Source organism: Pelophylax lessonae (genome assembly GCF_965119305.1).
Source record: "Pelophylax lessonae genome assembly, chromosome: 5".
NCBI classification, from domain to species: Eukaryota; Metazoa; Chordata; class Amphibia; order Anura; family Ranidae; genus Pelophylax; species Pelophylax lessonae.
The window spans coordinates 477,803,398-477,829,961 of NC_138772.1; the positions used below are offsets into that span (position 1 = coordinate 477,803,398).

At 44.4% G+C, this 26,564-nt stretch overlaps 1 protein-coding gene across 1 annotated transcript in view; it reads right to left on the minus strand.

Annotated features, from left to right (window-relative positions):
* Positions 1-16,624: 16,624 nt before the first annotated feature.
* CFAP418 (cilia and flagella associated protein 418) overlaps positions 16,625-26,564 on the minus strand; it is a 51,124-nt gene continuing 41,184 nt past the window's right edge. Inside the window, exons 5-6 of the mRNA XM_082259628.1 lie at positions 26,084-26,179; positions 16,625-17,048 (exon numbers count right to left, since the gene is read on the minus strand). Of these exons, the coding sequence (XP_082115754.1) occupies positions 16,889-17,048; positions 26,084-26,179 (256 nt within the window). The 3' untranslated portion in view covers positions 16,625-16,888. The remainder of the gene's footprint in view (positions 17,049-26,083; positions 26,180-26,564) is intronic.

A 26,564-nucleotide genomic window follows, 5' to 3' on the forward strand; every position in this document is an offset into this window, starting at 1 on the left:
AAAGTGACCCACTTCAGCTGAGCTGAGCATGACAGGATGACCAAAGAGGAAGCTTGCTCGGAGAAAAAGCATGATGTGAACGATATTCTCTGGTTTGAGTTTGCGGAAGCGGTGTCGTTTCTAATCATCTGTACTTTTGGGTTTTATATAAAGCTGTGGATTAAGTCTGCCTTGCAAGGTTCAATCAGTAAAATAAATATGGTTGCTTTTTAAAACATTTGGGAATATGTGTGAAAACCTCTGACCCTTCCTCAGATATATGCAATCACCGGCCACTTTATTAGGTACACCTATTTAATTGCTTGGTAACGCAAATTGACAATCACAATTTGATTGAAAAAGAGCATCAGAATGGGGAAAAATGAGGAAATCCCCTTGACTTTGAACGTGGCATGATTGTTGGTGACAGACAAGCTGGTCTGAGTATTTCAAAAACCACTGATCTACAGTTGGCAAGCACACTTGAATAGAGGGAAGCCACACCCCCTGATCTTTAAAGCAGAGGTCCGGTCTCGGACATGATTTTTTAATAAAAATACCCCCGGGACAGTCAGGGCTAGTACATTCCACAATAGATAGCCTCTGAACTGTCCCGGGTCGCACTTACCTGTAAGAAGAAATACTTACCTTGAAAACTTCAGGTGTGGGCAGTTGAAGCCAGCGCATCCTCTTCTGCGTCCTCTTCGGTCCCACAATGCACTGCACCGGGCCCACCGTCACTTCCGGGGCTGCAGCGTCATCCCTGCACAGCTTCTGGGCATGCCCAGAAGTTGTTTAGCAGGGAATGAGGCGCCGCACTGGAAGTGACGAGCGGGGCCGGTGCAGGCGCATTGATTCCTGGGAGTGATGACGTTCAGCTCCCAGGAATCAATGCAAGGAGGAAGTGACGGCGCGGGCCGTGGCCGCAGAGGGAGGAAGTGGAAGAAAGGTAAATATATTTTCTTCAATAACAAGGTAAGTAAACAAAAAAAAAAATCGTGATTATCCATTTGTTTTTCAGGTGACAATCAGCAGGGGGATGGCCCAAAATCGATTTTGTCGATTTTGAGGCTGGAACTCCGCTTTAAGGGGAAAGCCTCCTGACCTTTGAGGGAGCTCCCTAACTCTATCCCTAAAGCCTTGTACACACGATCAGATTATTGGATGAATTTATGTCTGTTTATTGTTGCATGCTAGTCTCATATGGAAAGTGAAGAGGTTACTTTCATACGATAATTCTCATACCACAGAATTCAACTTCATGTGTTGAATTGTTTTAAATGTAAACTTTCCTTTCCGAGCATGCATAGTCTTGCTCCTACTATTTTTTTCAGACTAAAACTGTACTGATTAAACAAAAATCGGAAGATGTGTTGACGTACGATAAAAATTTTATAGCCTGCACATCCAGTTTTTGTTGTACGAAAATTCCTAATTGGCTGTCAAAAGCACCATACTAACGATCTGAAAATCGGCAGATCGTTCGTCGGACGAAATTTTACTTCCAATTTTTTTATCATAAGTACGGGCCTTTAGTCCTGACCTTGACCGTCAAGGGAAAACCCTAACCCCAACGAATGGTCTAAAAGAAGAGAAAATATCCAGTAAACAGCAGTTGTGTGAAGGAAATTATGTCAGGGGTCAGAGGAGAATGGGCAGACTGGTTCCAGATGATAGAAAGGCAACAATAACTCAAATAATCACTTGTTACAACCAAGGTTTGCAGAATACCATCTCTGAACGCACAACACATCAAACCTGGAATCAGATGGGCTACATCAGCAGAAGACCACACTGCCACTCTTGGCAGCTAAGAACAGGAAACTGAGGCTACAATTTGCACAGGCTCACCAAAACTGGTCAATAAAAGATTTGAAAATGTTGCCTGATAAGTCTTGATTTCAGCTGCGACATTCAAATGGTAGGGTCAGAATTTGGTGTAAACAACATGAAAGCTGGTGGTGGTGTAATGGTGTGGGGGATATTTTCTTGGCACACTTTGGGTCCCTTAGTACCAACTGAGCATCGTTTAAATGCCACGGCCTACCTGAGTATTATTGCTGACCATGTCCATCCCTTTATGACTACAGTGTACCCATCTTCTGATGCTCCTTCCAGCAGGATAATGCACCATGTCACAAGGCTCAAATCATCTCACCACTGGTTTCCTGAACATGACAATGAGGTCACTGTACTCCAATGGCCTCCACAGTCACCAGATCTCATCCAATAGAGCACCTTTGGGATGTGGTGCAACAGGAGATTTGCATCATGGATGTGCAGCCAACAAATCTGCAGCAACTGCATGATGCTTCAATGTCAATATGGACCAACATTTCAAAAGATGTATATATACTATATATTTCCAAAAGTATTGGAACGCTTCCTTTTATACGCACATGAACTTTAATGGCATCCCGGTCTTATTCCGTAGGGTTTAATATTGAGTTGGTCCACTTTTTACAGCTATAACAGCTTCAACTCTTCTGGGAAGGCTGTCCACAAGGTTTAGGAGTGTGTCGATGGGAATGCTTGACCATTCCTCCAGAAGTGCATTTGTGAGGTCAGGCACTGATGTGGACGAGAAGGTCTAGCTCGCAGTCTCCGCTCTAATTAATCCCAAAGGTGTTTGATCAGGTCAGTCAAGTTCCTCCACCCCAAACTCGCTCATCCATGTCTTTATGGACCTTGCTTTGTGCACTGGTCCAAATAATTTGGTGGAGGGGGCGATTATGGTGTTGGGTTGCTTTTCAGGGGTTGGCCCCACAGAGTTGAATCAATGTTGAATCAACAACTTACAGTTTCATTCATAGTCAAAATCCTATAATATAATCACTACTGTTCCTCTATGTCCATTCCAATAAATAGCACAGCAACAGAAGACAAGTTTCAGGGGTAGGGCTTGGCCCCTTAGTTCCAGTGAAGGGAACTTATAAGCCGTCAGCATACCAAGACATTTTGGACAATTTCCTGCTCCCAACTTTGTGGTAACAGTTTGGGGGTGACCCCTTCCTGTTCCAACACAAAGCTAGGTCCATAAAGACATGGATGAGCGAGTTTGGGGTGGAGGAGCTTGACTGGCCTGCACAGAGTCCTGACCTCAACCCGATAGAACACCTTTGGGATGAAATAGAGCAGAGAGACTGCGAACCAGGCCTTCTTGTCCAACATCAGTGCCTGACCTCACAAATGCGCTTCTGGAAGAATGGACAGCCTTCCCAGAAGAGTTGAAGCTGTTATCGCTGCAAAGGGTGGGCCAACTCAATATTGAACCCTACGGACTAAGAATGGGATGACAGTAAAGTTCATGTGCGTGTAAAGGCAGGCGTCCCAATACTTTTGGTAATATAGTGTTTACCAAATATAGTGTTATATTATAGTGTTTTGGTTATTTATATATATACACCTACTTATGTCATAGATGATGTCCCTCTAGCATCACCACATTGTCATTGTTTTTCTCAGGTCAAATATCTTCTTCATTGCATCAACATTATACATAACGAGGAACTCATCTCTATCTGAGCTCCACAAACTGAAAACGCTATTTCATTCATTTTTAATATACAAAGCAAACTCGCCCATCATTCTATGTCTCGGTTTTTTTTTTTTTTTTGAGAGTCAATTTTGCTGCATATTGTTCATACCTACACTTGTATTGGTATTGGAAAGTCCAAAATCCTCGTTTTCCTTCCCTTTGTGGGTTTTACAGTGGAGGACCTGCCAATTCTGGTGTGCAATAGGAAATGCCAATTGAGCTTCACGGTGCCGGGCAGTGAGCACAGGGCCCACTAGAGGATGTCGAGCCCTCAGGCCACCCTCATAAAGTCTGTTTCTGATTATTTGGTCAGAGACATTCACACCAGTGGCCTGGTGGAGGTCATTTTGTAGGGCTCTGGCAGTGCTTATCCTGTTCCTCCTTGCACAAAGGAGCGGATACCGGTCCTGATGATGGGTTAAGAACCTTATTTGGCCCTGTCCAGCTCTCCTAGAGAAACTGCCTTTCTCCAGGAATCTCCTCCTTGCTCTTGAGTCTGTGATGGCATACACAGCAAACTTTGTGGCAATGGCACGTATTGATGTGCCATCCTGGAGTAATTGGAATGCCTGTGCATTCCAATTACTGTGCCTCTATAGGGTCCAGGTATCGCCTCATGCTACCAGTAGTGACACTGACTCTAGCCAAATTCAAAACTAGTGAAAAACATTTAGAAAAGATGAGCAGGGAAACAAAAATGTCAGTGACCTCCACCTGTAAAACCATTCTGTTTTGGAGGTTGTCTCATTGTTGCTCATCTAGTGCACCTGCTGGTAATTTCATTAACACGAAAACAGCTGAAACTGATTAACAACCCCCTCTGCTACCTAACTGACCAGATCAATATCCCAGGAGTTTAATTAACTTTATGCTAAACTCTGATTAAATAGTGCTCCTTTAATTTTTTTGAGCAGTGTAGTTTCCTATTTATTTACTAAGGCTAGCAGCATAAGCATTAAAAATAGGTATTATTGACTGATTGATAGAATTATGTTCCCCTTTAATGTAAATCGATGCCAACATAAAGAAATCATCAATAAATCTTACACAACATGCATGAAGGTATTTTCATACCCTGCAGATTCGGATATCAGCTGGATGCCAGTTACTTGCAGTTTTTTTGGCCAGTGACATAGTTGCTTTAATTAGTATCAACTTTTGGTGTGATGATTTTCCTGGCTCCCATTCTTCCTTAGTAGCACTATGTGAGGATTGTGCCTTGCTAATTCTCTAACCACACTGTAAAACTACTAGACAACGTCTGTCTGACTGAAAACTAAACACTCCGAGGAGCCGTTAAAGGCATGAAACCCCCAATATTCCTAATAGCCCGGACAAGTGACCCTTTGCTAGAGACTTGGTCAACCAGAGAAGTTGGGTGCATGTGCTCAGCGTCATATTCAGAGGTTTTCTTTGGGAAATAGACGTATAAGTGCTGCCAGCATTGTTGCAGAGGTTAAAGGGGTGAGGGAGTCAGCCTGTCAGTGCTCGGACCATGCGCCGCACACTGCATCAAATTGGTCTGCATGGCTGTCATCCCAGAAGGAAGCCTCTTCTAAAGATGATGCACAAGAAAGCCCACAAACAGTTTTCTGAAGACAAGCAGACTAAGGCTGGCCATACACTATACAATTTTCTTGTTCAACTTTCCTTTAGATTTACCAAAACCATGTAATATAGGGTCAAACCTAAACACTTTCAATTTGTATGCAATCAGGCAGGCCCTTGCACTACATAGTTAAAGGTAAATCTAAAGGAAATTGAATAAGAAAATTGTATAGTGTATGGCCAGCCTAAGGATATGGATTACTGGAACCATGTCCTGTGGTCTGATGAGACCAAGATAAACTTGGTTCAGATGGTGTCAAGCGTGTGTGGTGGCAACCAGCTGAGGATTACAAAGAAAAGTGGGTCTTGCCTACAGTCAAGCATAGTGGTGGGATTCCAGCCAGCCAGGTGAAGGCCGCCCAGCCAGCACAGAGAGGAGGAGGCTCGGGGCTAATATTTATTTAAAATGAACAGGAGACTCTGGGCTTTTCGGGGGAACACTCGAGGCTATAGCCACTGGGTGGGAATGTCATGGTCTGGGCCTTCATGAGTGCTTCCAGCACTGGGGAGCTACAGTTCATTGAGGGAACCATGAATGCCAACATGTACTGTGACATACTGAAGCAGAGCATGATCCCCTCCCTTCAGAGACTGGGCCGCAGGGCAGTATTCCAACATGATAACAACCCCAAACACACCTTAACCAGTTGCCGACTGCGCACAGTATATTTACTGCGGCAGTCAGCCCCGGCCAGGCAGAGTGACGTAGGTCTACGTCGCTCGCCTGTCACCGGGTTTTGAGCCAATAGCGGGCGAGCGCGCACCCGCTGAGGCGCGCGCTCGCCTCGGCTCGTTCACGAGGAGTGCGGGCGTGTGACCGGTGGACCCGATGTCCGCCGGTCACACTACGATCGTCGGTAGAGCGGGAGAAAGGCGGAGCGGCTTATGTAAACAAGCCGCCTGTCATTCTCCCTGTGTAAAAATGGAGATCAGACGGTTCTACTATGTAGAACCGTTGATCTCTGTTTTTACACTAGTAGCCATGTCCCTATACAGTTAGAATCACGCTCCTAGGACACACTTAACCCCTCCCTGTCCAATACAGTTAACCCCTTCCCTGCCAGTGTCATTTTTGCAGTAACAGTGCATATGTATAGCACTGATTACTGCAGTAATGTCACTGGTACCCCCAAAAGTGTCAAAAATGTCAGTCAAGGGTCCGATCTGTCCGCAGCAATGTCACAAAAAAAATCGCAGATCGCCGCCATTACTCGTTAAAAAAAAACACCAAAAATTACAAAAATCTTTCCCTTTGTTAGTAAACGCAATAACTTTTGCGCAAACCAATCAAAATACGCTTTTTGCAATTTTTTTTACCAAACATATGTAGCATAAAACAAATTGGCCGAAAATGTTAAAAAATTTAGATTTTTACATTTTTTTGGGGGGGAATTTGATATAAAAAAAAGTGAAAAATATTGTTATTTTTGCAAAATTTACGCTTTTTTTGTTTATAGCGCATGATCAAAAAATCGCACAGGTGATCAAATACCACCAAAAGAAAGCTCTGTTTGTGAGAAAAAAAGGACGTGAAATTCGTTTAGGTACAGCGTCGCACAACCGCGCAATTGTCCGTTAAAGTTACGCAGTAAAAAAATCGCAAAAAAACCCCCTGGTCAGGAAGGGGGTAAAATCTTCCAGGGCTTAAGTGGTTAAAGACGACCACTGTCTTGCTAAAGAAGCTGAGGGTAAAGGTGATGGACTGGCCAAGCATGTCTCCAGACCTAAACCCTTTTGAGCATCTGTGGGGCATCCTCAAACAGAAGGGGGAGGAGCGCAAGGTCTCTAATATCCACCAGCTCCGTAAAGTCGTGATGGAGGAAGGGAAGAGGACTCCAGTGACAACCTGTGAAGCTCTGGTGAACTCCATGCCCAAGAGGGTTAAGGCTGTGCTGGAAAATAATGGTGGCCACACAAAATATTGACACTTTGGGCTCAATTTGGACATTTTCACTTAGGGGTGTTGAAAACAAAAAAAATATGTGAATATAAAACTAATGAAGCATAAATAGCCATTTTATTTCCTTAATTACCAGATGCTGATATCAAGTGTTTCATAGTTATATTAAATTAATTAAAAATGTGCTTGCATGATAGAATTTCCCAGAATAACATGTCATGTTGCCAGTCTCCAGCAGATCCAATTAACCTATTTGTTATGGGCTCAGATATCACACATATATCTGTGTTGTGTATTCAGCTCTGTTTAACTTATGCTAATTGTTTTGTCATTAGGGATCAGATATTTGCTCTTGAAATTTCTCTGTGTAATTGTCATGAATGAATAATGAACACGTTTTTGGATCAATATCCCAATTTCATTCATGCTATAGCTATTAATGCTACTTTATATTCATAGGCTCTAATAAGGCAAATTAAATTGTTTCGGTCACCGGCAATATTTAGTTCTTTGTCAGCACTTTTTAAAGCGGAACTTTATCCATAACAATTTGATAAAAAAATAATGTTCTTTAATAAGGGACACACTTTCCGCATTAATTATAAATGCTACCAAAATTGCCTCCAGAATTGTTCCTGATTCTTCTTGCCGGAGGTTGCCATTTTGCTAAAGCCCAGAGCAGAAGTAAATCTTTAGGCAGTCATGAGATCAGCCTCTATATTTTTGGCACATTGCCAAAAAATAGAGAGCAAGTGGGCATGTGCAGAGCAAGGTGAGACAGTATTACTGGAGCCCACCACGCTCTATGAACTCAACGGGAAAGCAGAAAGTTGTATGTTTTGCATAAACTGAATGGCTGACGTCATTAGATTGTGGCCTGGAGACTTGTGCTGCAAAGTTTGTGTGGGGTGAGACTGACACCTAGCATGGATGTTGAGCCAAGAGTCTCTACACAGGAGACTTCAGATGGTGGTGCTGTATGGTTTGCCATGCACATTGATGATACCAGATCTCATCCAATTTCTTTGAATCCAGACATGACACACTGCAACCCTACCTGGAACCGCCGTTCTCTAACGCAACCCTTTTCAACCTTTTTAACACGGAGGAACCCTTGAAATAACTTTCTAGTCTCAGGCAATCCCTTCTAATAATTAATGATTATCTCAGCTCATGACACATATGATCACAAGGAATAATGTTCCTAACATTTGCGGACGTTGGGGAGAATCTAACCTTACAGATAACTAAAAAGATCAATGGTGTCAGTGGTTACTTATCTAAGAGGCAGAAACTGCTCATTGCTAAAGGAACCCCTAACAACCTCTGGAAGAATCCAAAATGTAGTTCAATTAGCCAGCCTAAGTGCCGGTTCACGCTATAGCGTGTGCGGCGATCGCATGTAATATAGGAGCGCACTGCTCCTTCATTACATGCGATCAGATGTGCAGTGCGAATTCAGCCATACACTTTGTATGGCTAAATTCGCACTGCACCCGCACAAAAGTCGCAAATGACTCTTTTTTTCAGCCACATCAGGATCGGATTGCACAGTGGTTCACACTTGTGCAATCCGATCCTGTGCGAACTGTCAGATCGCCCTGCGATATGCGATCAAACTGGGGGTGTCGTTCACATTTAATTGACACCCCCTGCGTGTTGCATATGGCAGTGTGAACTACCAGATGTGCGTTTGCGATGCGGGAACAGACTGCGAATTCGCAGCCTTCCCGCATTGCACAAGTGTGACCCGGCCCTAAGCTACAGCAGCTCCGTGCGGTTCTGCCGCACGCCGTCCAGCACCACGCAGTGCCTGGCCTCCTTGGAGATGTCTTTATTTATATATTGAATTGTTGATATGTGTGTATTATCACACTTAGTTTGTGAGTATATTTTATGCTTTTTACCATTTTCATAAATGTTTTTAGTGGTAATGCACTAGGTCGGTGCGCCCCTCTTTTTGTTATCTTTAACCTCTTGAAGAACCCAGGTTAAGAAAGGCTGCTTTACCGTGTATTACCCTCCCATGGGGATGATTGCACACAATCCAGCAATCAAGCCTGTATGAGGGTGAACAGCATTGGAAAAGGGGGGTCCTATGTGGGACTGCCGTGTGTCCAGAGTTGATAAAGTTGGATAAGATCTAACGTTAGCTGTGTGCAGGTCATTTCCTTCCTACACAGGTTGGCAGCTTTCAGACTGATGATACCGTTTGTCTGGAAGTGATTTATGAACCGTGCAGCATTTTGTTGTTTGCTCTCTTGCCACGTTCTCAGGATGTGTTACTTACAAAGAAGAACAGTTCTCAAATAAAATAAAATAAAAATATTAAAGCCCTATATTTTGCATCTAAGGTTACTCAGGTGCATTATCTGCTGAAACCATACCTGGTTGTAATGTTGTGTTAAAGTCTACCTACAGGGAAACAAAAAATGATCATTTAAGTCTTGGGTACCAAAAAAAGCAATTCCCACATCCAGTGCTGTATTTTGGCCTAGGCCGACAAGGCCCAGGCCTAGGGCGGCACTTTGCAGGGGGGCAGCAAAAAAGCCGCCCCCTCCCCCTGAGACTCTTTTGGCCACTGGTTGCTAGAGCCGCCTCTCCCACCTCTCTCTCACCCCCCTCCTCTCACTCACCCTCTCTCTCACCCCCCCTCTCTCTTTCTCTCATCCCCCTCTCTCTCAACCCCTCCTCTCTCATCCCCCTCTCTCTCTCACCCCCTCTCTTTCTCACCCCCTCTCTTCCTCTCTCTCATCCCCTCTCTCTCTCACACCTCTCTCTCTCCGTTTCACCCCCCCCTCTCTCTCTCATCCCCCTCTCTCTAATCCCCCCTCTCTCTCATCCTCCTCTCTCTAATCCCCCCTCTCTCTCTCTCCCCCCTCTCTCATCCCCCATCTCTCTCCCTCCCTCCCCCACCCCCCCCCTCTCTCTCTCACCCCCCTCTCTCTCATCCCCCCTCTCTCTCCCTCCCTCACCCACCCCCCTCTCTCTCTCCCACCCCCTCTCACCCCCCATCTCGTGAGATCTCAGGGGTTCATGCTGGGACTTGGAGTCCTTGAATTTTGGAGGGAGTCACATCTGTTAAAAAGGAAGGAGTGGGGCAAATCTACATAGGAGGGGGACGCCCAATTTTAGTCTTGCCTAGGGCAGCACAAAACCAAAATACACCACTGCCCACATCCAGCACTCTCCTCTTCAATTTAAATTCATTGGTGGAATATAATTCAACCAAGAATCATTTCCAGGAATCCTATGCCGGGGGAGGGGGTGCACGTATGTAAAAAGAAATGTAGCAATTGGTTTCCGAATAGTCAGTAATAGTGACTGTACCACAGTACTAATGTAAACTAAAAAAGATTTTTTTTTGGTAAAAAGAACAGTCAATGTTCCATGGTGCCAAATGACCATTGCAAAGAACAGATTAAACTAAGACAACCCGTATATTTAACCACTTGTCAACCAGGCGCCGTACTTATACTGCGGCAGGTCGGCTCTGTCCTGCAAAACGACATACCTGTACATAGTTTCGCGGGACCGCTAGTGGGGGCGTGCGCACGCGTCCAATGGCCGCAATGTCTGCCGGACACCTGAGATCGCTCTCCGTGTAGACAGAACGGCGGTCTGTCGATGTAAATACGGCAGACCGCTCGCTGTTCTGTCAGTAATGAACACAGGAATCCTGTGTTCCTCCTATTTAGGAACACAGGTCTCTGTGTTCATGCAGCAAGCCCATCCCCCACACAGTTAGAAAGCACCCCCCAGGGACACGTTTAACCCTTTGATCGCCTCTGGTGTTAACCCCTTCCCTGCGAGTGTCATTTGTACAGTAACAGTGCATATTTTTAGCACTGATTACTGTAGTAATGTCACTGGTCCCCCCAAAAGTGTCATAGGTGTCCGATCGGTCCCCCACCATGTCGTAGTCCCATTAAAAATCGCTGATTGCTGCCATTACTAGTAAAAAAATAAATAAATAGAAATTACATAAATCGTGCCCCTAGTTTGTAGATGCGATAGCTTTTGCTCAAACCAATCAATATACACTTATTAGGATTATTTTTTGCAAAAATATGTAGCAGATTACATATCGGCCTAAAATGATTAAACAATTAGATTTTTAAATTTTTTTTATTGGGAATGTTTTAAAGCGGAAAATAAAAAATATTGTTTCTTTTTTGGAATTGTCGCTCTTTTTCTATTTAGAGCGTAAAAAATAAAAAATTCCAGAGGTGATCAAATACCCCCACGCTGGAGCTGGTCCCGTAGATGGGAAGTTAAAGGATGGCAAAGCGGGGAGGCCAGCTAGTGGCCGGACATCAGGCAGCGGGCGGGAGGTCTGGACACGACGTCATCAATACAGAGAAGCATTTCACTCACAAGCCTCAGGGAGGCTGATGTCCAAACATTTAGAATACTCAACAGTGATCCTTTACCCTTTTATCACAAGATTTGGGATCTTTGGTGGATGATGCTTTTAAGGATGGGGTGCTGAACAAGAAGAAACGCTCCTTCTTATTGCCCCCTGTGTGCAACACCCCATACTTCTACCACCTACTGAAGATCCACAAGGCTGTAGACAATCCTCCTGGTAGACCCATGGTGGCCAGTACTGACAGCTTTACATCAGGTCTTTCCCACTATGTGGATTTATTTTTACAACCAATTGTTTTACAATTACCCTCTTATATTGAAGATTCTAGGAATGTCATCAATATTTTGAAGCTCTACCACTGGGAGGAGGAATACTTACGGGCCTCATTGGATGTGTGCTCCTTGTACACATCCAACCCGCATTCTGTAGATCTTACAGCTCTTCAACACTTCTTATTCAAGGACCCCAATATCAATTTTAGACATGCATAATTTGTGATAAATGCCACAAAATTTTGTTTAGAACACAATTATTTTTATGTTTCAGATGGCTGTCAAGGTTTAATCTGTTGTTTGCCATGGTTATTTTGCACCATGGAACAATGACTTATTTTTTATCAAATAAATCGTTTTCAGTTTACATTGAAACTGTGATACAGTCACTATTATTGACTATTCTGAAACCAACTGCTGCATTTCTTTTTACATACATGCAACCCCCCCCCCCCCGCAGCACTGGACTTCTGGTAATGATTTTTGGTTGACTTATATTGCTTTTCACCATTTCCTTCTAGCTGCAGGGGAATCTGTAGTACCCTATACATTTTTTATTTCTTGTTATATCACATTCAGGGCCTGAACTTATGGAGTTGATATACTTTATTGGTGCAGTGTCCCTTGGCATCCTCACTTCCAATTCAAGGATACGGGCCCTGCATTGTACATGATGATGTCAAGGGGCATGCAAGCACCTCTGCATAGGGGGGAAGAGGCGGTGGGCACTGGTCTAGCAGCATGGGGGGAGCCTGCAGGAGTGTTGGATTGATTAAGTAATACCCCACTGCAAAGGTATTATTATTATTATTATACAGGATTTATATAGCGCCAACAGTTTGCGCAGCGCTTTACAATGTGAGGGAAGACAATACAGTTACAATACTATTTAAAACAGGAGGAACTAGAGGGCCCTGCTCGTTAGAGCTTACAATCTAGAAGGGAGGGTCCTACTATGTAACTAACTATGTAACTAGGGTCAAGTGAAACAAAAGGCAATAACCGTGGGGGATGGGCTGATGGAGAAAATGGAGGTATATTTGTTAGGTGTGGGTAGGATAGGCTTCTCTGAAAAGGAGGGTTTTCAGAGATCGCCTAAAAGGGAGAGAGCTGAGGAGTGGATAAATAGATTTGGGTATCGTCAGCGTAGAGATGGTATTGGAAGCTGTGGGAGGCTATCAACTGACCCAGAGAGGAGGTGTAGATTGAAAATAGGAGGGGTCCAAGAACAGAGCCTTGGGGGACCCCAACATAGAAGGGAAGATGAGAGGAGGAAGTAGAATTGTACATAACGCTAAAGGTGCGGTTGGATAAGTAGGAAGATAACCAGTGAAGAGTACAGTCACGGAGACCAAAGGTATGGAGTTTTTTGAGGAGGAGGGGATGCTCAACCGTATCAAAGGCAGCAGAAAGGTCCAGAAGTAGGAGTACAGAATAGTGTCTGTTGGATTTGGCCGTTAGCAGATCGTTTGTCAGTTTTAGGAGAGCAGTTTCAGTGGAGTGTTGAGGCCGAAATCCAGACTGAACGGGATCAAGGAGGCTATTCACGGCAAGGTGGTCGCACAGTCAGTTGTAGACGAGACGTTCGAGGAGTTTGGATGAAAAGGGGAGCAAGGAAATAGGGCGTAGGTTGTTCAGATTGGTTGGGTCCAGTGAGGGCTTTTTGAGTATGGGGCTGACTAGTGCATGTTTTAGAGAGTTGGGGAAGATGCCAGAAGAGAGGGAGAGATTGAAGATGTGGGTTAGAGAGTGTAGAATAGGGCCAGAAGGTGAACGTAGCATTTGCGAGGGAACAGGATCCAGAGGGCAGGTCATTAAGTGGACGTTAGCAAGTAGTTTAGAAACCTCATCTATAGTGGCGGGGTTGAATGAGGGAAGTAATGATCCCACCTGTGGGCATGAAGCATAAGGCATGGAAGATATCTGAACAGCAATGATCTCGTTACGAATTGTATCAATCTTCTGTTTGAAGTGGTAGGCAATCTCCTGGGCAGTGAGTGAGTCGGTGGGAGGGGGTAGTGGAGGACGGAGTAGAGAATTAAAGGTAGCGAAGAGTTGCCGGGGGCGTGATGACAGGCTGTTAATGAGAGTGATAAAATAGGTCTGTTTGGCAGAGTGGAGACTGGAATTGTATTTTTGGAGGGCAGATTTATATCGGTTGAAATCCTTCTGAGAGCGAGTCTTACTCCATAAGCGCTCAAGAGCACGGCTATGCTTTTTCAGACTTCTAGTGTTATCTCTTTGCAAAGGTAGAATTTTTGTTTTCCCTGGACTTGTTATGTACAGACTGTAATGCGTGGGGCTAGTTTTATGGCAAAGAAAGGAGAGGAGATGGGGATATTAAATGTTGATGACCAAACTGCAAAGCAGTTGCTGTAGACTGATTTCATTTTCCGGTACAAGCCCAAAGCTTTATTAAATAACATTTTTATTACATTTAGAGCACCCAAAAAGGAATGATACAGATATATATATATATTTTCACTTTACACATTTATAATCAAGTTTTGTGTTTTGCTTGGAGTTCTCCATTAGCTTCTGTTAACCACTTAAGCCCCGGAGGATTTTCCTGCTTAACGACCAGGGGGTATTTTGCGATTCGGCACTGCGTGACTTTAACGGACAATTGCGCGGTCATGCGACGCTGTACCTAAACGAATTTGACGTCCTTTTTTTCCCACAAACAGAGCTTTCTTTTGGTGGTATTTGATCACCTGTGCGATTTTTACTTTTTGCGCTATAAACAAAAAAAGAGCGTACATTTTGCAAAAACAACAATATTTTTCAAATTTTTTTATATGAAATTCCCCCCAAAAAAATGTAAAAATCAAAATTTTTTAACATTTTCGGCCAATTTGTTTTATGCTACCTATGTTTGGTAAAAAAAAAAATCGCAAAAAGCGTATTTTGATTGGTTTGCGCAAAAGTTATCGCGTTTACTAACAAAGGGAAAGATTTTTGTCATTTTTGTTGTTTTTTTTTTTAACGTGTAATGGCGGCGATCTGCGATTTTTTTTGCGGTACTGCGACATTGGGGCGGACAGATCGGACCCTTGACTGACATTTTTGACACTTTTGGGGTTACTAGTGACATTTCTACAGTAATCAGTGCTATATATATGCACTGTTACTGTAAAAATACACTGGTAGTGAAGGGGTTAACTTTATTTGGGAGGGAGGGGCTGTGTGTGTCCCTAGGGGCGTGCTTTGTTCTGTGATTGGCTGTGGCTTGAGCTGTAAGGACACTGATCAACGGATCTACATACTAGATCCGTGTGATCAGTGTCTTTACAGCGAGGAGAATGACAGGTGGCTTGCTTACACAAGCTGCCTGACATTCTCCCTCTCCCCCGCCGATCGCCGAGTGACCGGCGGACATCGGGTCCGCTGGTCACACGCGCGGGGGGGTCCGTGACCGCGCGGGCGCGCGCTCGCTCCCCAGAGCCTCACAGGCGAGCGACGTAGACCTACGTCACTCTGCCTGTGAGGGGCTGACTGCCGCAGTAAATATACTGTGAGCAGTCGGCAAGTGGTTAAAGTATATGTGAGCTCTCACCCTGTAAAACAACCCACTGAGTTTAAAAAGAGTAAATGAAAGGCAAAACATTTGTGTATACTTATTAAAAAAAAAATACATTATAAATACATTTTTCCCCTTTACATTACCTCTGTTCTCAGCTGCATAAGGAGCTCAGAGAGTTGGGGTAGGAGAAACAGCACTACACTGGTCTTCACAATGAGTGGCTGTGTGGAGGGACAGGGGCGTGGGAGAACAAGTCTGATCATTGGAGGACAGCAGGCTGAGTTCCCAGCACTGCTAGAAATCTGACCATGGTGTGCTTTTATGCTCAGTGAGGTCAGTTTTCCATAGAAAAGCAGAGGGACTAGCAAGAAAAATGGGGATTTTACACAAAGGAAACAATACAAAAAGAAGTGGAGACTCTCATACAAGTACATGGTATAGCAGTCACATATAAGAAATATGACATAATGGGTTTACCTAGTCTTTAAACTCTCTTTAGCCCACCACAAATATCGGTTTTAAAACGACACATGAAGAAAGATGGTATTGTTGCCCTTCGCAATTAAATCTGTCACTTATGTGGAACAGGCTGGAATACAAACTCTGACTGATATTGGTACAAACACATTACACTTCATTTTCTTCATTAATGTGCTCCTCTGTATCTCATAAAGGAGCACTATAGAAAGTGCACACTAGTCCCATGTGCAAACTGTAATATAGAAAACCCTTTTAAATATTTTTGTCTGAACTCCACCCTATAATTCTGTTCAGCCAGTCTTGTGATCCAGACACCCTGCCAGACAGCACAGTTGGGTCCTGGAATTCTTTACACTGCAGATAAGCAATAAAGGCTGGTCCTGGATACACTCAGCTTGCGACTGGATAGTAAGGGAGCAGCAAAACACTGGCGAGGTCATCTCTGTGCTATTGCATTCTGTAAGCATGCTCCCTGCGTTAGACTCCAAGCAAAAAAAAAGATTTCTGGCCCTCCATCTGTCAATATAAATGCTGCTGTACAGGGGAATGAAAGAGGCTGATATTAAGACAGATTTCAGGTACATTTGCAGGTTGATGCAAATAATTTTTATTTTTTTTGTTTAATATGTACCTGGTATAAATATGATTTTTACATATCTGCATGGGGATCAGGCTTAATTGGCTGTAAGAGGCAGTTTGAGGATAATAAAACAATATATATATATATATATATATATATATATAAAAAATCACTGATTCACTGATATGGCACATCCAGCCATATATAAATATAATAATATATAAAAAAAATGTATATGACATGATTACACTTTGGTTTCTTTTATTACAACATAATTAATCATTACTATATCCTAGCAGAAATATTTACTTATACTGCACATCATAGTAAAGAGTTAAAAGGCAATGCCAGCCAAACAACGGGACTTTACTACAATCTGGAACCAGGTGAAGAAACCTTCCCAGCTTTCATCTTGGCTGTGATGGGGAGATCGGCTTTTCAACTAAGCAAAGACTGTTGCTGGCTTAGGAGAATATGCTGTGTATTCCTATGGAGACACCACTAAGGGTTTCAGGACACAATAATTAGGTATGGTCTGCCCATTACAATATACACTTGGCTTCCAGATTTCTCTGTTATAGATGGAGTAGTTCTTGAAGTCACTGATATGGCACATCCAGCCATCATACAGACCATTCATTCAGAATGCTTGCCGCAAACCCATCGAAGCTGCAAGTCTTTGGAGAGGTCTGTCAGTTCATGGACTGACCTCCAGCTGCACTGACAAGCATAGGCCCGACTTCCTTTCTTCCTTATCATCTTTGATTGCAATTTGCTGTGTTCAGGCATACTGTTCCTGTAAAAGGACAACGGATATATTTAATGAAACTTACCACATACCATCACAAAATAGGAAATTGCACTGCAAATATTACACAGTATTACAATATACGTTATATATAACACTACTATATGTTAGGCAGGTGTGAAAAAATGCTGTAAATTAGGAATGCTTTCTGAAATAGAAGTGTTAATAGTTTATTTTTATCAGTTGACAAAATGGAAAGTAAATAAACAGAAGAGAAATCCAAATCCAAGCAATTTTTGGTGTGACCACCGTTTGCTTTCAAAACAGCATCAATTCTTCTAGGTACACTTGCACACAGTTTTTGAAGTAACTTGGTAGGTAGGTTGTTCCAAACATCTTGTAGAACCAACCACAGATCCTCTGTGAATATAGGCTTCCTCAAATCCTTATGTCTCTTCATGTAACCCCAGACAGATTTGATGTTGAGATTAGGGCTCTGTGGGGGCCAAACCATCACTGTTGAGATTAGGGCTCTGTGGGGGCCAAACCATCACTTCCAGGACTCCTTGACGCTGAAGATAGTTCTTAAAGTGGTTCTAAAGCTAGAAGGTTTTTAACCCTAATGTATTCTATGCATTAGGGTAAAAAATCTTCTGCATGCATCCCCCCCCCAGCCCCACTTAAATGCTTACCTGAGCCTGATCTGGATCCAGCAATGTGCCTGAGAGCAGAGGCTCTCTCCCTCCTCACTGGCTCAAACACAGCAGCAGAAACGATTTGCTCCTGCTGCTGTCAATCCCAGCCAGTAAAGAGGGAGCCAGGAGCAGGGCTGAGCCAATTATGTGTGACTTATAGATATACACAGGGGGCTCAGGAGCGAGCATGCATGAGTGCCCCCATATCAAACGCTATTGGGGCACTCGGCGGGGGGAGGAGCCAGGAGCACTGGCAGGGTACCTGAGAAGAGGATGATTGGGTCTGCTTTGTGCAAAACCAGTGCACACAGCAGGTAAGTATGATATGTTTGTTATTTTTACAAAATAAAAATTAGGCCTTTAGAATTGCTTTAATAACATTGGCTGTATGTTTGGGGTCATTGTCCTGCTGCAGAATAAATTTGGGGCCAATCACACACCTCCCTGATGGTATCGCATGATGGATAGGTATCTGCCTGTATTTCGCATCATTGAGACCACCATTGATCCTGACCCAATCTCCAACTTCACATTTGCAGAAATGCAGCCCTAAGCTTGCAAGGACCCTCCACCATGCTTCACAGTTACCTGCAGACACTCATTATTGTACTGCTCTCCAGTCCTTCCCTAACAAACTGCCTCCTGCTACAGCCAAATATTTTACATTTTGACTCATCAGTCCAGAGCACCTGCTTCCATTTATCTGCACCCTACTTCCTATGTTTTTGTGCAAAGTTGAGTTGCTTGGCCTTGTTTTCATGTCCTGTGAACTTATCCATCATTCAATTCCATCGGGAAGGCGTGTGATTGGCTCCAAATTATTCTGCAGCCGGACAACGATACCAAACATACAGTTGATGTCATTAAAAACTATCTTCAGTGTAAAGAAGAACAAGGAGTCCTGGCAGCAGTAGCGTATCCTCCATGGGTGTAGGGTTTTCACTGAACACCGTTTTTCTAAATTGGACACAGTGAGCAATCGCTACGGATTGCTCCCGTGTCCTTTGTTCATTCAACTTCAGTGCAGCTAAGCCTACAGAGAAAGGGACTGGGGAATCTGTGTCCTCAGTCCTCAATAAAAATAAAATAATAAAAAAAAAAAACTACAGGCACTGTCAACTGCCCTACTGACACCGTCCGCTATCCCCCCAAATCATTAAAAAAAAAAATACAAAAATAAATTATAATAAAAAAATTCTCACACTGTCTATTCCTCTACTGATATTGTCCATTGCTCTACTGACACCATCCACTGGCCCCCAAAAAGCATTTTTCAAAAAATGAAAATAAAAAAAAAAAAAAAAAAAAAAATAATACTAAAAAATAAAAAATTGTAAAAAAAATAAAATTAAGTACTACTGACATATCCTGCAAAAACTACCCACCGTCGTACACTCTGCACCCATCACCTTTACATTTTATCCACTGCCGTACACTCTGCACTCCTCTCCTGCACATACTACCCACCACCATAAACTCCGCACTCCTCTCCTGCACATACTACCCACCACCATAAACTCCGCACTCCTTTCCTGCACATACTACCCACCACCATAAACTCCACATTCCTCTCCTGAACATACTACCCGCCACCATACACTCCATATTCCTCTTCCTTACATACTACCCACCACCATAAACTTTGCACTCCTCTTCTGCACATACTACCCACCACCATAAACTCTGCACTCCTCTCCTGAACATACTACCCGCCACCATACACTCCATACCCCTCTCCGGCACATGCTACCCACCGCCATCCATTTCGCACAGTACATTCTCTATTTAACATTACCACATTCTTTAACATTACCACATCTCAGACTCTATTAAACCACACCCCCTTTAAGCCACGCCCAATATTTAGCGCAATTTATACCACGCCCACAACTTGCTGTGGCACGCCAGATGATATTTATTTTTTTCATAATGCCTAGGGCCAACTTTTTAGATTGCACACGGGTCCACTGATTTCATGATACGCCCCTGCCTGGAAGTAATGGTTTGGCCCTCACAGAGCCCTGATCTCAACATCATGGAGTCTTTCTGTGATTACATGAAGAAATGGAAGGATTTGAGGCAGCCTACAGCCACAGAAGATCTGTGTTTAGTTCTCCAAGATGTTTGGAACAACCAACCTGCCGAGTTCCTTCAAAAAGTGCGTGCAAGTCTATCTAGATCGATGCTGGTTTGAAGCCAAAGGGTGGTCCCACCAAATACTGATTTGATTTAGATTTTTGTTCTTTTTATTTAGTTTCCATTTTGTAAACTGATCAAAGTAAACAATTAAAATATATTTGTGTGTATATATATATATATATATATATATATATATATATATATTATATACATACAGCATTTCTTCACATCTGCCTATAACGTTTGCACAGTAATTATATATAACCAAATAACAGGGCTCTCTCTGGTCTGTGGGACAGCTGGGGATGTGTAATCTGGTTAAGTGGACAAAAGGTTGCGCTAGCCAATAAGAGTATAGAGGCTTCTGCAGCGAAAACTCCCTGAATACAGGGAGGTGAGAAATTAGTAAAAGAAACAAAGTGCGCTGTCTCAATGTGAATGTAATAATGAGCTGCCAACTCTCAAAATTACAAATTATTGTGCCCTTAAAAATAACGTGCACACTAACAGAAAAACATTAAAAAAAATGTCCATATAGACGCTATCGAAACATGTCACAAAGTCATATTGCAAAGGTACGAAAAGCATATGCAAATAACACTTCTATGTAAAGAAAAATTGAATTTTTGACTTATCATAAAATCCATTTCTCTGATGTTCATTGACGGACACAGCTCCTGAGAATTTTTATCAGTGGGTTATACTGACCCCTACAGGAGTAGAACATTAGGCAGAAAAAAAAGTCTCTACTATGCCTTTGGGCAGTCCCAGGAGGTATACACCCCCTCTCTGCTATAGGTACTCAGTTTTGTTACAAGCAGTGTGAGAAGTATTACAACTCCATAGAGCGGTGGGTGCTGTGTCCGCCAATGAACATCAGAGAAATGCGTTTTATGGTAAATCAAAAATCCCATTTTCTCTTTCGTTCATTGAGGGGCACAGCTCCTGAGAATCTTGACCAATGGGATGTCTCAAAGCAGTGTCAAAACATGAGGGGTGGGAAGAGCAAAAAAAATTTCCCAAGGCTAAACCATAGCCAACCTGGTAACAGGAGCTCAACCAAAAACAACTAAAGCCCACCTGAAAATAACTCCACCAAAAGACCCTCTAAACAGCAGCCTGCAAAACGTAGAGACCAAAAAAACCATCCGCAGATGCCAATACATATACTTCATAAAACTTTGTGAAAGTGTGCACTGACGACCAGGTAGCCGCCTTGCACACCTGAATCACTGATGCCTGATTATGGAAGGCCCAAGAAGCAATGAGCACCCGTGTAAAGTGCGCCTTTACAGGGAAAGGAGAAACCTGACCCTTAATCGAATAGGCCTGAGTCACACTCTGTCTGATCCATCTAGAAATAGTCGTAGATGAAGCACCAGTCTTTTGAGGCCCATCCCTGAGTACAAACAGTGAGGCTGATTTCCTAAGAGCCTCCGTAACTGCCAGGTATACCCAAATTGCCTGAACCACATCCAGGGCATGCAACGCAATTTCCTTATGATGTTTCGGCCTGGGACACAGGAAAGGCAAAATAATGTCCTCATTCAAATGGAAATCAGAGACAACTTTTGGAAGAAATGACAGACAGGGGCAAAGAACCACCTTATCTTTGTGGATCACCAAGTAAGGGGTGCAGCAAGACAACACCGCCAATTCTGAAACCCTGCGCCCAGAGTTGATAGCCACCAAAAAGGCCGCCTTCTGGGACAGCACAAGCAGGGGAATCTCCCAAATATTCTCAAAGGGAAGCTTCAGAAAGGACTGAAAGCACCAAGTTAAGATCCAAAGAAGCAAACAAACAAACAAAGTTGTAGTGGAGACCGCATTGGTGGAGCCAAATGTCGAACCCTCTGAATAAAAAAGGTACGCACCAGGGAGTGCGTGGCCAAGGGTCGTTGAAAGAAAGACCGCAAAGGCCAAAACCTGGCCCTTGATGGTACTCAAAGCCAATTTCTGCTCAACCCCCCCATGTCGAAGAAAGGTTAAAACCCGAGCCACCGAAAAAGAGTGAGGGTGAACACTAAGTGACTCCCACCACGAAATGTACGCTTTCCTCGTACGATAGTAGATCTTCCTAGAGGTTGACTTCCTAGCTTTTAACAGTGTTGGAATCACCGACCCAGACTAACCTCTATCCTTCAGCACCTGGCTTTCAACAGCCAAGCCATCAAAGCCAGTGACTGTAAAGCAGGATGAAAGATCGGCCCTTGGGACAACAGATCCTCCCTGAGAGGCAGTCTTCAGGGGATGTTGGCCACACCAGGTCAGCGTACCAAGACCTATGAGGCTAGTCCGGGGCCACTAGAATGATCGGAATCCCTTCTGCCTTGGTCCCGTGCATGAGTCTCGGCAGAAGCTTGAGAGGAGGGAAGGCGTAAATCAGACAATACTGGCCCCAGGGGGCCATCTGTGCATCTGTGGCATTCGCTAGTGGATCCCGTGACCATGCCACAAACCTTTGCACCTTCCTGTTGAGCACAGATGCCAACAGATCAACCTCGGGGGTGCCCCACCGGAGACACGGCTGATGAAATGCATCCAAATCAAAAGGTCCACTCCCCTTGGTCCAACACCTGCCGACTGAGATAATCCGCCTGCCAATTTTCCACCCCTGGAATGTGTACGGCGGAGAGGGCTGGAAAGAAGCATTCTGCCCATAGGAGAATGCCGGCTACCTCCAGATCTGCCAACACACTTCCTGTTCCACCCTGGTGATTGACATATGCCACAGCCATGGCGTTGTCTGATTGGATTCGCACTAGACACTCCTGAAGGCGATCTGTCCAATGATGCAGGCACAGTCTGATCGCTCAGACTTCCAGTGTCCAAACACCCTGAGCGGAGCTCCGGCTCAGGACACCTTCCCACTCGGACAAATTGGCATCCGTGGTGACCGTATTCCAATACAAGGGGAGAAAGGATTTGCCCTAAAGAAGAGCTGAAGAGTGAAGCCACCAGACCAGAGACTATTTTGTGTCCCGGCTCAGCCCAATCGAATTGTCCAGAAACTTCTCGATACTTGTTCCATTTGGTCAGGATCTCCCTTTGCCATGACCTCGTATGTAACTGTGCAAACGGGACTAGCTCAAAAAGGTAGAAAGCATCAGACCCAGCACCCGCATGCAAGTCCGGAGGGACGACCACCTGCTGGACAGCAGGAGATTAATCACAGCATGCAATTTCTGGAGTTTGTCCAGAGGAAGGAACACTCTGGCTAAAGCTGAGTCCAGAGTGAGACCTAGATAGTCCAGCTTCATGGAAGGAACAAGAGCAGACTTCTGATAATTCAGAAACCAGCCAAACTCCCTCAGAGTCCATATTGTGATTTTCCCGTCATCCACCACAGCAGTAGGGGACAATGCTCGCAGAAAAAGGTTGTCCAGGTAGTCCAGCACTGTGATCCCTCGCTGACGTAACAACTCCAGCACCGGGGCCAACACTTTTGTGAAGACCGGAGGAGCAGAGGTGAGAGCAAAGGGTAACGCCACAAACTGATAATGCTCCTCCCCCACGGCAAAGTGGGGAAGCGCTTGTGATAGACACATGTGTAACAGGTAAGTTAGCATCTTTGATTTCGATGGAGGCAAGGAAATCCCCCTGATGCAGGGATGCCACCATCGTTGAATAGACTCCATTCTGAAATTCTGTACCCACACAGAACAGTTCGGGGCCTTGAGATACAGAATTGGACGCACCTTGCCCTCCTTCTTTAGGACCGTAAACATGTTTGAATAAAACCCCTGAAAGCGTTCCGAGTTGGAACCGGGACAATCACCCCCCGAAGTAACAGGTTTTGCACTGCCCCAAAGAGAGCTTGCAGTCGGTCCGGGACGGACGCACAATGGAAGGAAAGAACCTTTACGGGGGGTAGGAACAAAACTCAATCTTGTAGCCGGACTGTATCACTTCGTGGACCCACTTGTCTTGCACCAAGGAGGTCCATGGGCCCAGAAACCAGCGAAGATGTCCCCCCACCCCAGGCAAGGGTGAGGGCACACCTTCATGCAGAAGGAGCCTTGTCTGCGGGTCTGGAGAATCCCGCTCTAAGCTTGCCAGACCAAGATCACTTGGATCCTCCCAAAGAGGCCTTGAAAGGCTTTGAACCCTTATCAGCCGACCCTGAGGGACGAAAAAACTTCTTGTAAGCCGAGGACGGGCCACGTCTACGACAAGTTTCCATACCCTTACCAGCCTGCGGAAGAAAAGTACTCTTCCCCCCTGGGAGACTCCTAATGATGTCATCCAGGGTAGCTCCAAACAGGTGATCTCCCTGAAAAGGAAGATCAGTTAAAGCCTTTTTTGGACCAACACTTGAGCCACAAAACACGCCTAAGGACCACTGCCAAAACAGACAGACAGTCTAGACATCAGGGGAGCCGCATCCAAAGAGGCATCACAGATAAACTGCAGCCCCTGGACCAAATGGTCCGCCAGCTTAGCAAAGGCAGGGGGGAGCTGCTCACCCTCCAGGTCATGGCGTAAAAGCTTAGCCCACTCGGTCAGAGTTTGTGACACCAGGGCAATGGTGAAGACTGGCCTAAGTGTCAAGCCAGCCACGGTGAACATATTGTGGGCCACAGCCTCAGCTTTCTTGTCAGCCAGATCCTTAAATGCCAGTCATTCTTCTACCGGAATCATGGTTGCCTTATTCAACCTTGAAACCCGGTGGAACAGTCCACTTTTTAAGGAAGAACTCTGCAAAGGGGTACCTCTACGTTTTAGACGTTCCCACTCTTTTACGACAAATCTTTCAAAATAGGATGGGAAGGAAAACACCTTTGCTGCTCTAGACAGCTTGTGAGTGCCAAAGGGAAAGAGTGCCTCTGCCGCAGCTTCAGCTGCCTCCTCCATTTATACAGTCTCATGCTCAGACATAATTAGTGCGTCCACTAGCACCTTTTTGTGTGCGGCTACAGGAGTGGAGGTATCATCCTCACGATCTGAGAAATCAGGTTGCGTGGCTGCAGACCCTTCAGGGTGGGCCCTGCCCGCAGCGGCTGAATCAGATTCAGGATCTGAGGAGACAGATGGGACAGGAGAAGTTGGGGCGCTTTTTACTAGCCTGCCGCCCAAAAGCCACCTCCACCCGGGACACAAAGGACTCCAGGACCACTGTCAGTGCATCAATGGATGGTTGGGACTCAGAGGGCCCCGCAGGCTCTGAGAGGGGGTCAGGTGGGGAAATGTGCTCCAAAGACTCCATGAGGAATAAGGAGACCTCACAAAAAGTGCAAACAAACACTGCTAAGGGGACACCCCCACTGCGCTGGTAACACCACCTGGTCGCTAGCAACAGATCACCCCCCGATCCTGCAGCAGAGAGAGGGAGGACCTCACCAGACTCACCACCCCACCAGACAGTCACTGGCAGCACCAGGCTTTAATATCACTTTAGTTCATCCTGTGAACTGACTTACCAATAAAACTGTTCTCTATATGCAATACTTCTCTCTTATTGATTCCTTGGCACACAGCTCATTTATAACAGGCAGATACAGTTCTAAGCTTTCAGTTATCGCTACCCGTGGAGACAGAACGGCGGTCTGCCGTTGTAAACTTGGCAGACCGCTGTTCTGTCAGTAATGGACACATGGATCCTGTGTTTCTCTTATTTAGGAACACAGGTCTCTGTGTTCATCCAGCAAGCCCCCCCCCCACAGTTAGAAAGCACCCTCTAGGGACACATTGAACCCTTTGATTGCCCCTGGTGTTAACCCCTTCCCTGCCAGTGTCATTAGTACAGTAACAGTGCATATTTTTAGCACTGATTACTGTAGTAATGTCACGGGTCCCCCCAAAAGTGTCAAAAATGTCACTTAGGTGTCTCCGATCTGTTCGCTGCAATGTCGCAGTCCCGCTAAAAATCGTTGATCATCGCCATTACTGGTAAAAAAAAAGTAATCAAATAAAAATGACATAAATCTTTACCCTAGTTTGTAGACACAATAACTTTTGCGCAAACAAATCAATATACACCTATTGGGATTTTTTTACCAAAAATATGTAGCAGAATACATATTGGCGTTTAATAGATGAAACTATTTGATTTTTACATTTTTTTTTATTGGGAACGTTTTACAGCAGAAAGTAAAAAACATTGGGGGGTAAAACCTTCCGGTCCAGAAGTGGTTAAATCAGTTCATATTTGCGCTTAGTGTTATCTCCCCAGGACTAGGCGGAAATGTTCCACACAGATCTGATCACTAGATTACACTTAACTTAAGTGCAGCAATCTCAGAAATGTACCTGAAGAAGAGGTAGTCGCAGGATGAGTCCCATTTGTAGTCATCAAATGACAAAACACTGAAATCACAGCTGGTACAGCGCAGCTGGCTACAAGCCCTAGAGCAGAAAAAAAGAACAAAAACAACATTTTGGGCTAAAGTAGATCTTGGATGAAGAATGCATTAAAGAGAACACATTAAAGTACATTAAACCTACAAAGATAACAAATGAAAAGCCTGAACCTTTGGCTGTAAGTACCTACACACATCTCAGGAGGCAGCTTCGAGGATTCGAAGTTAAGATCTGTAACCTTATCTTGCACCTCTTTATTAATCGGCGAGGCTGTCCATCATATTAGGGAACAAAAAATGAAGTGAGATTTCCTAGAAGGGGTATGCCAAAGCTGAAGCCAATATTTCCATTGGTCGCTGGACACCCAGGGAGGACAATATTTCCATCGGTCCCTGGACACCCAGGGAGGACAATATTTCCATCGGTCCCT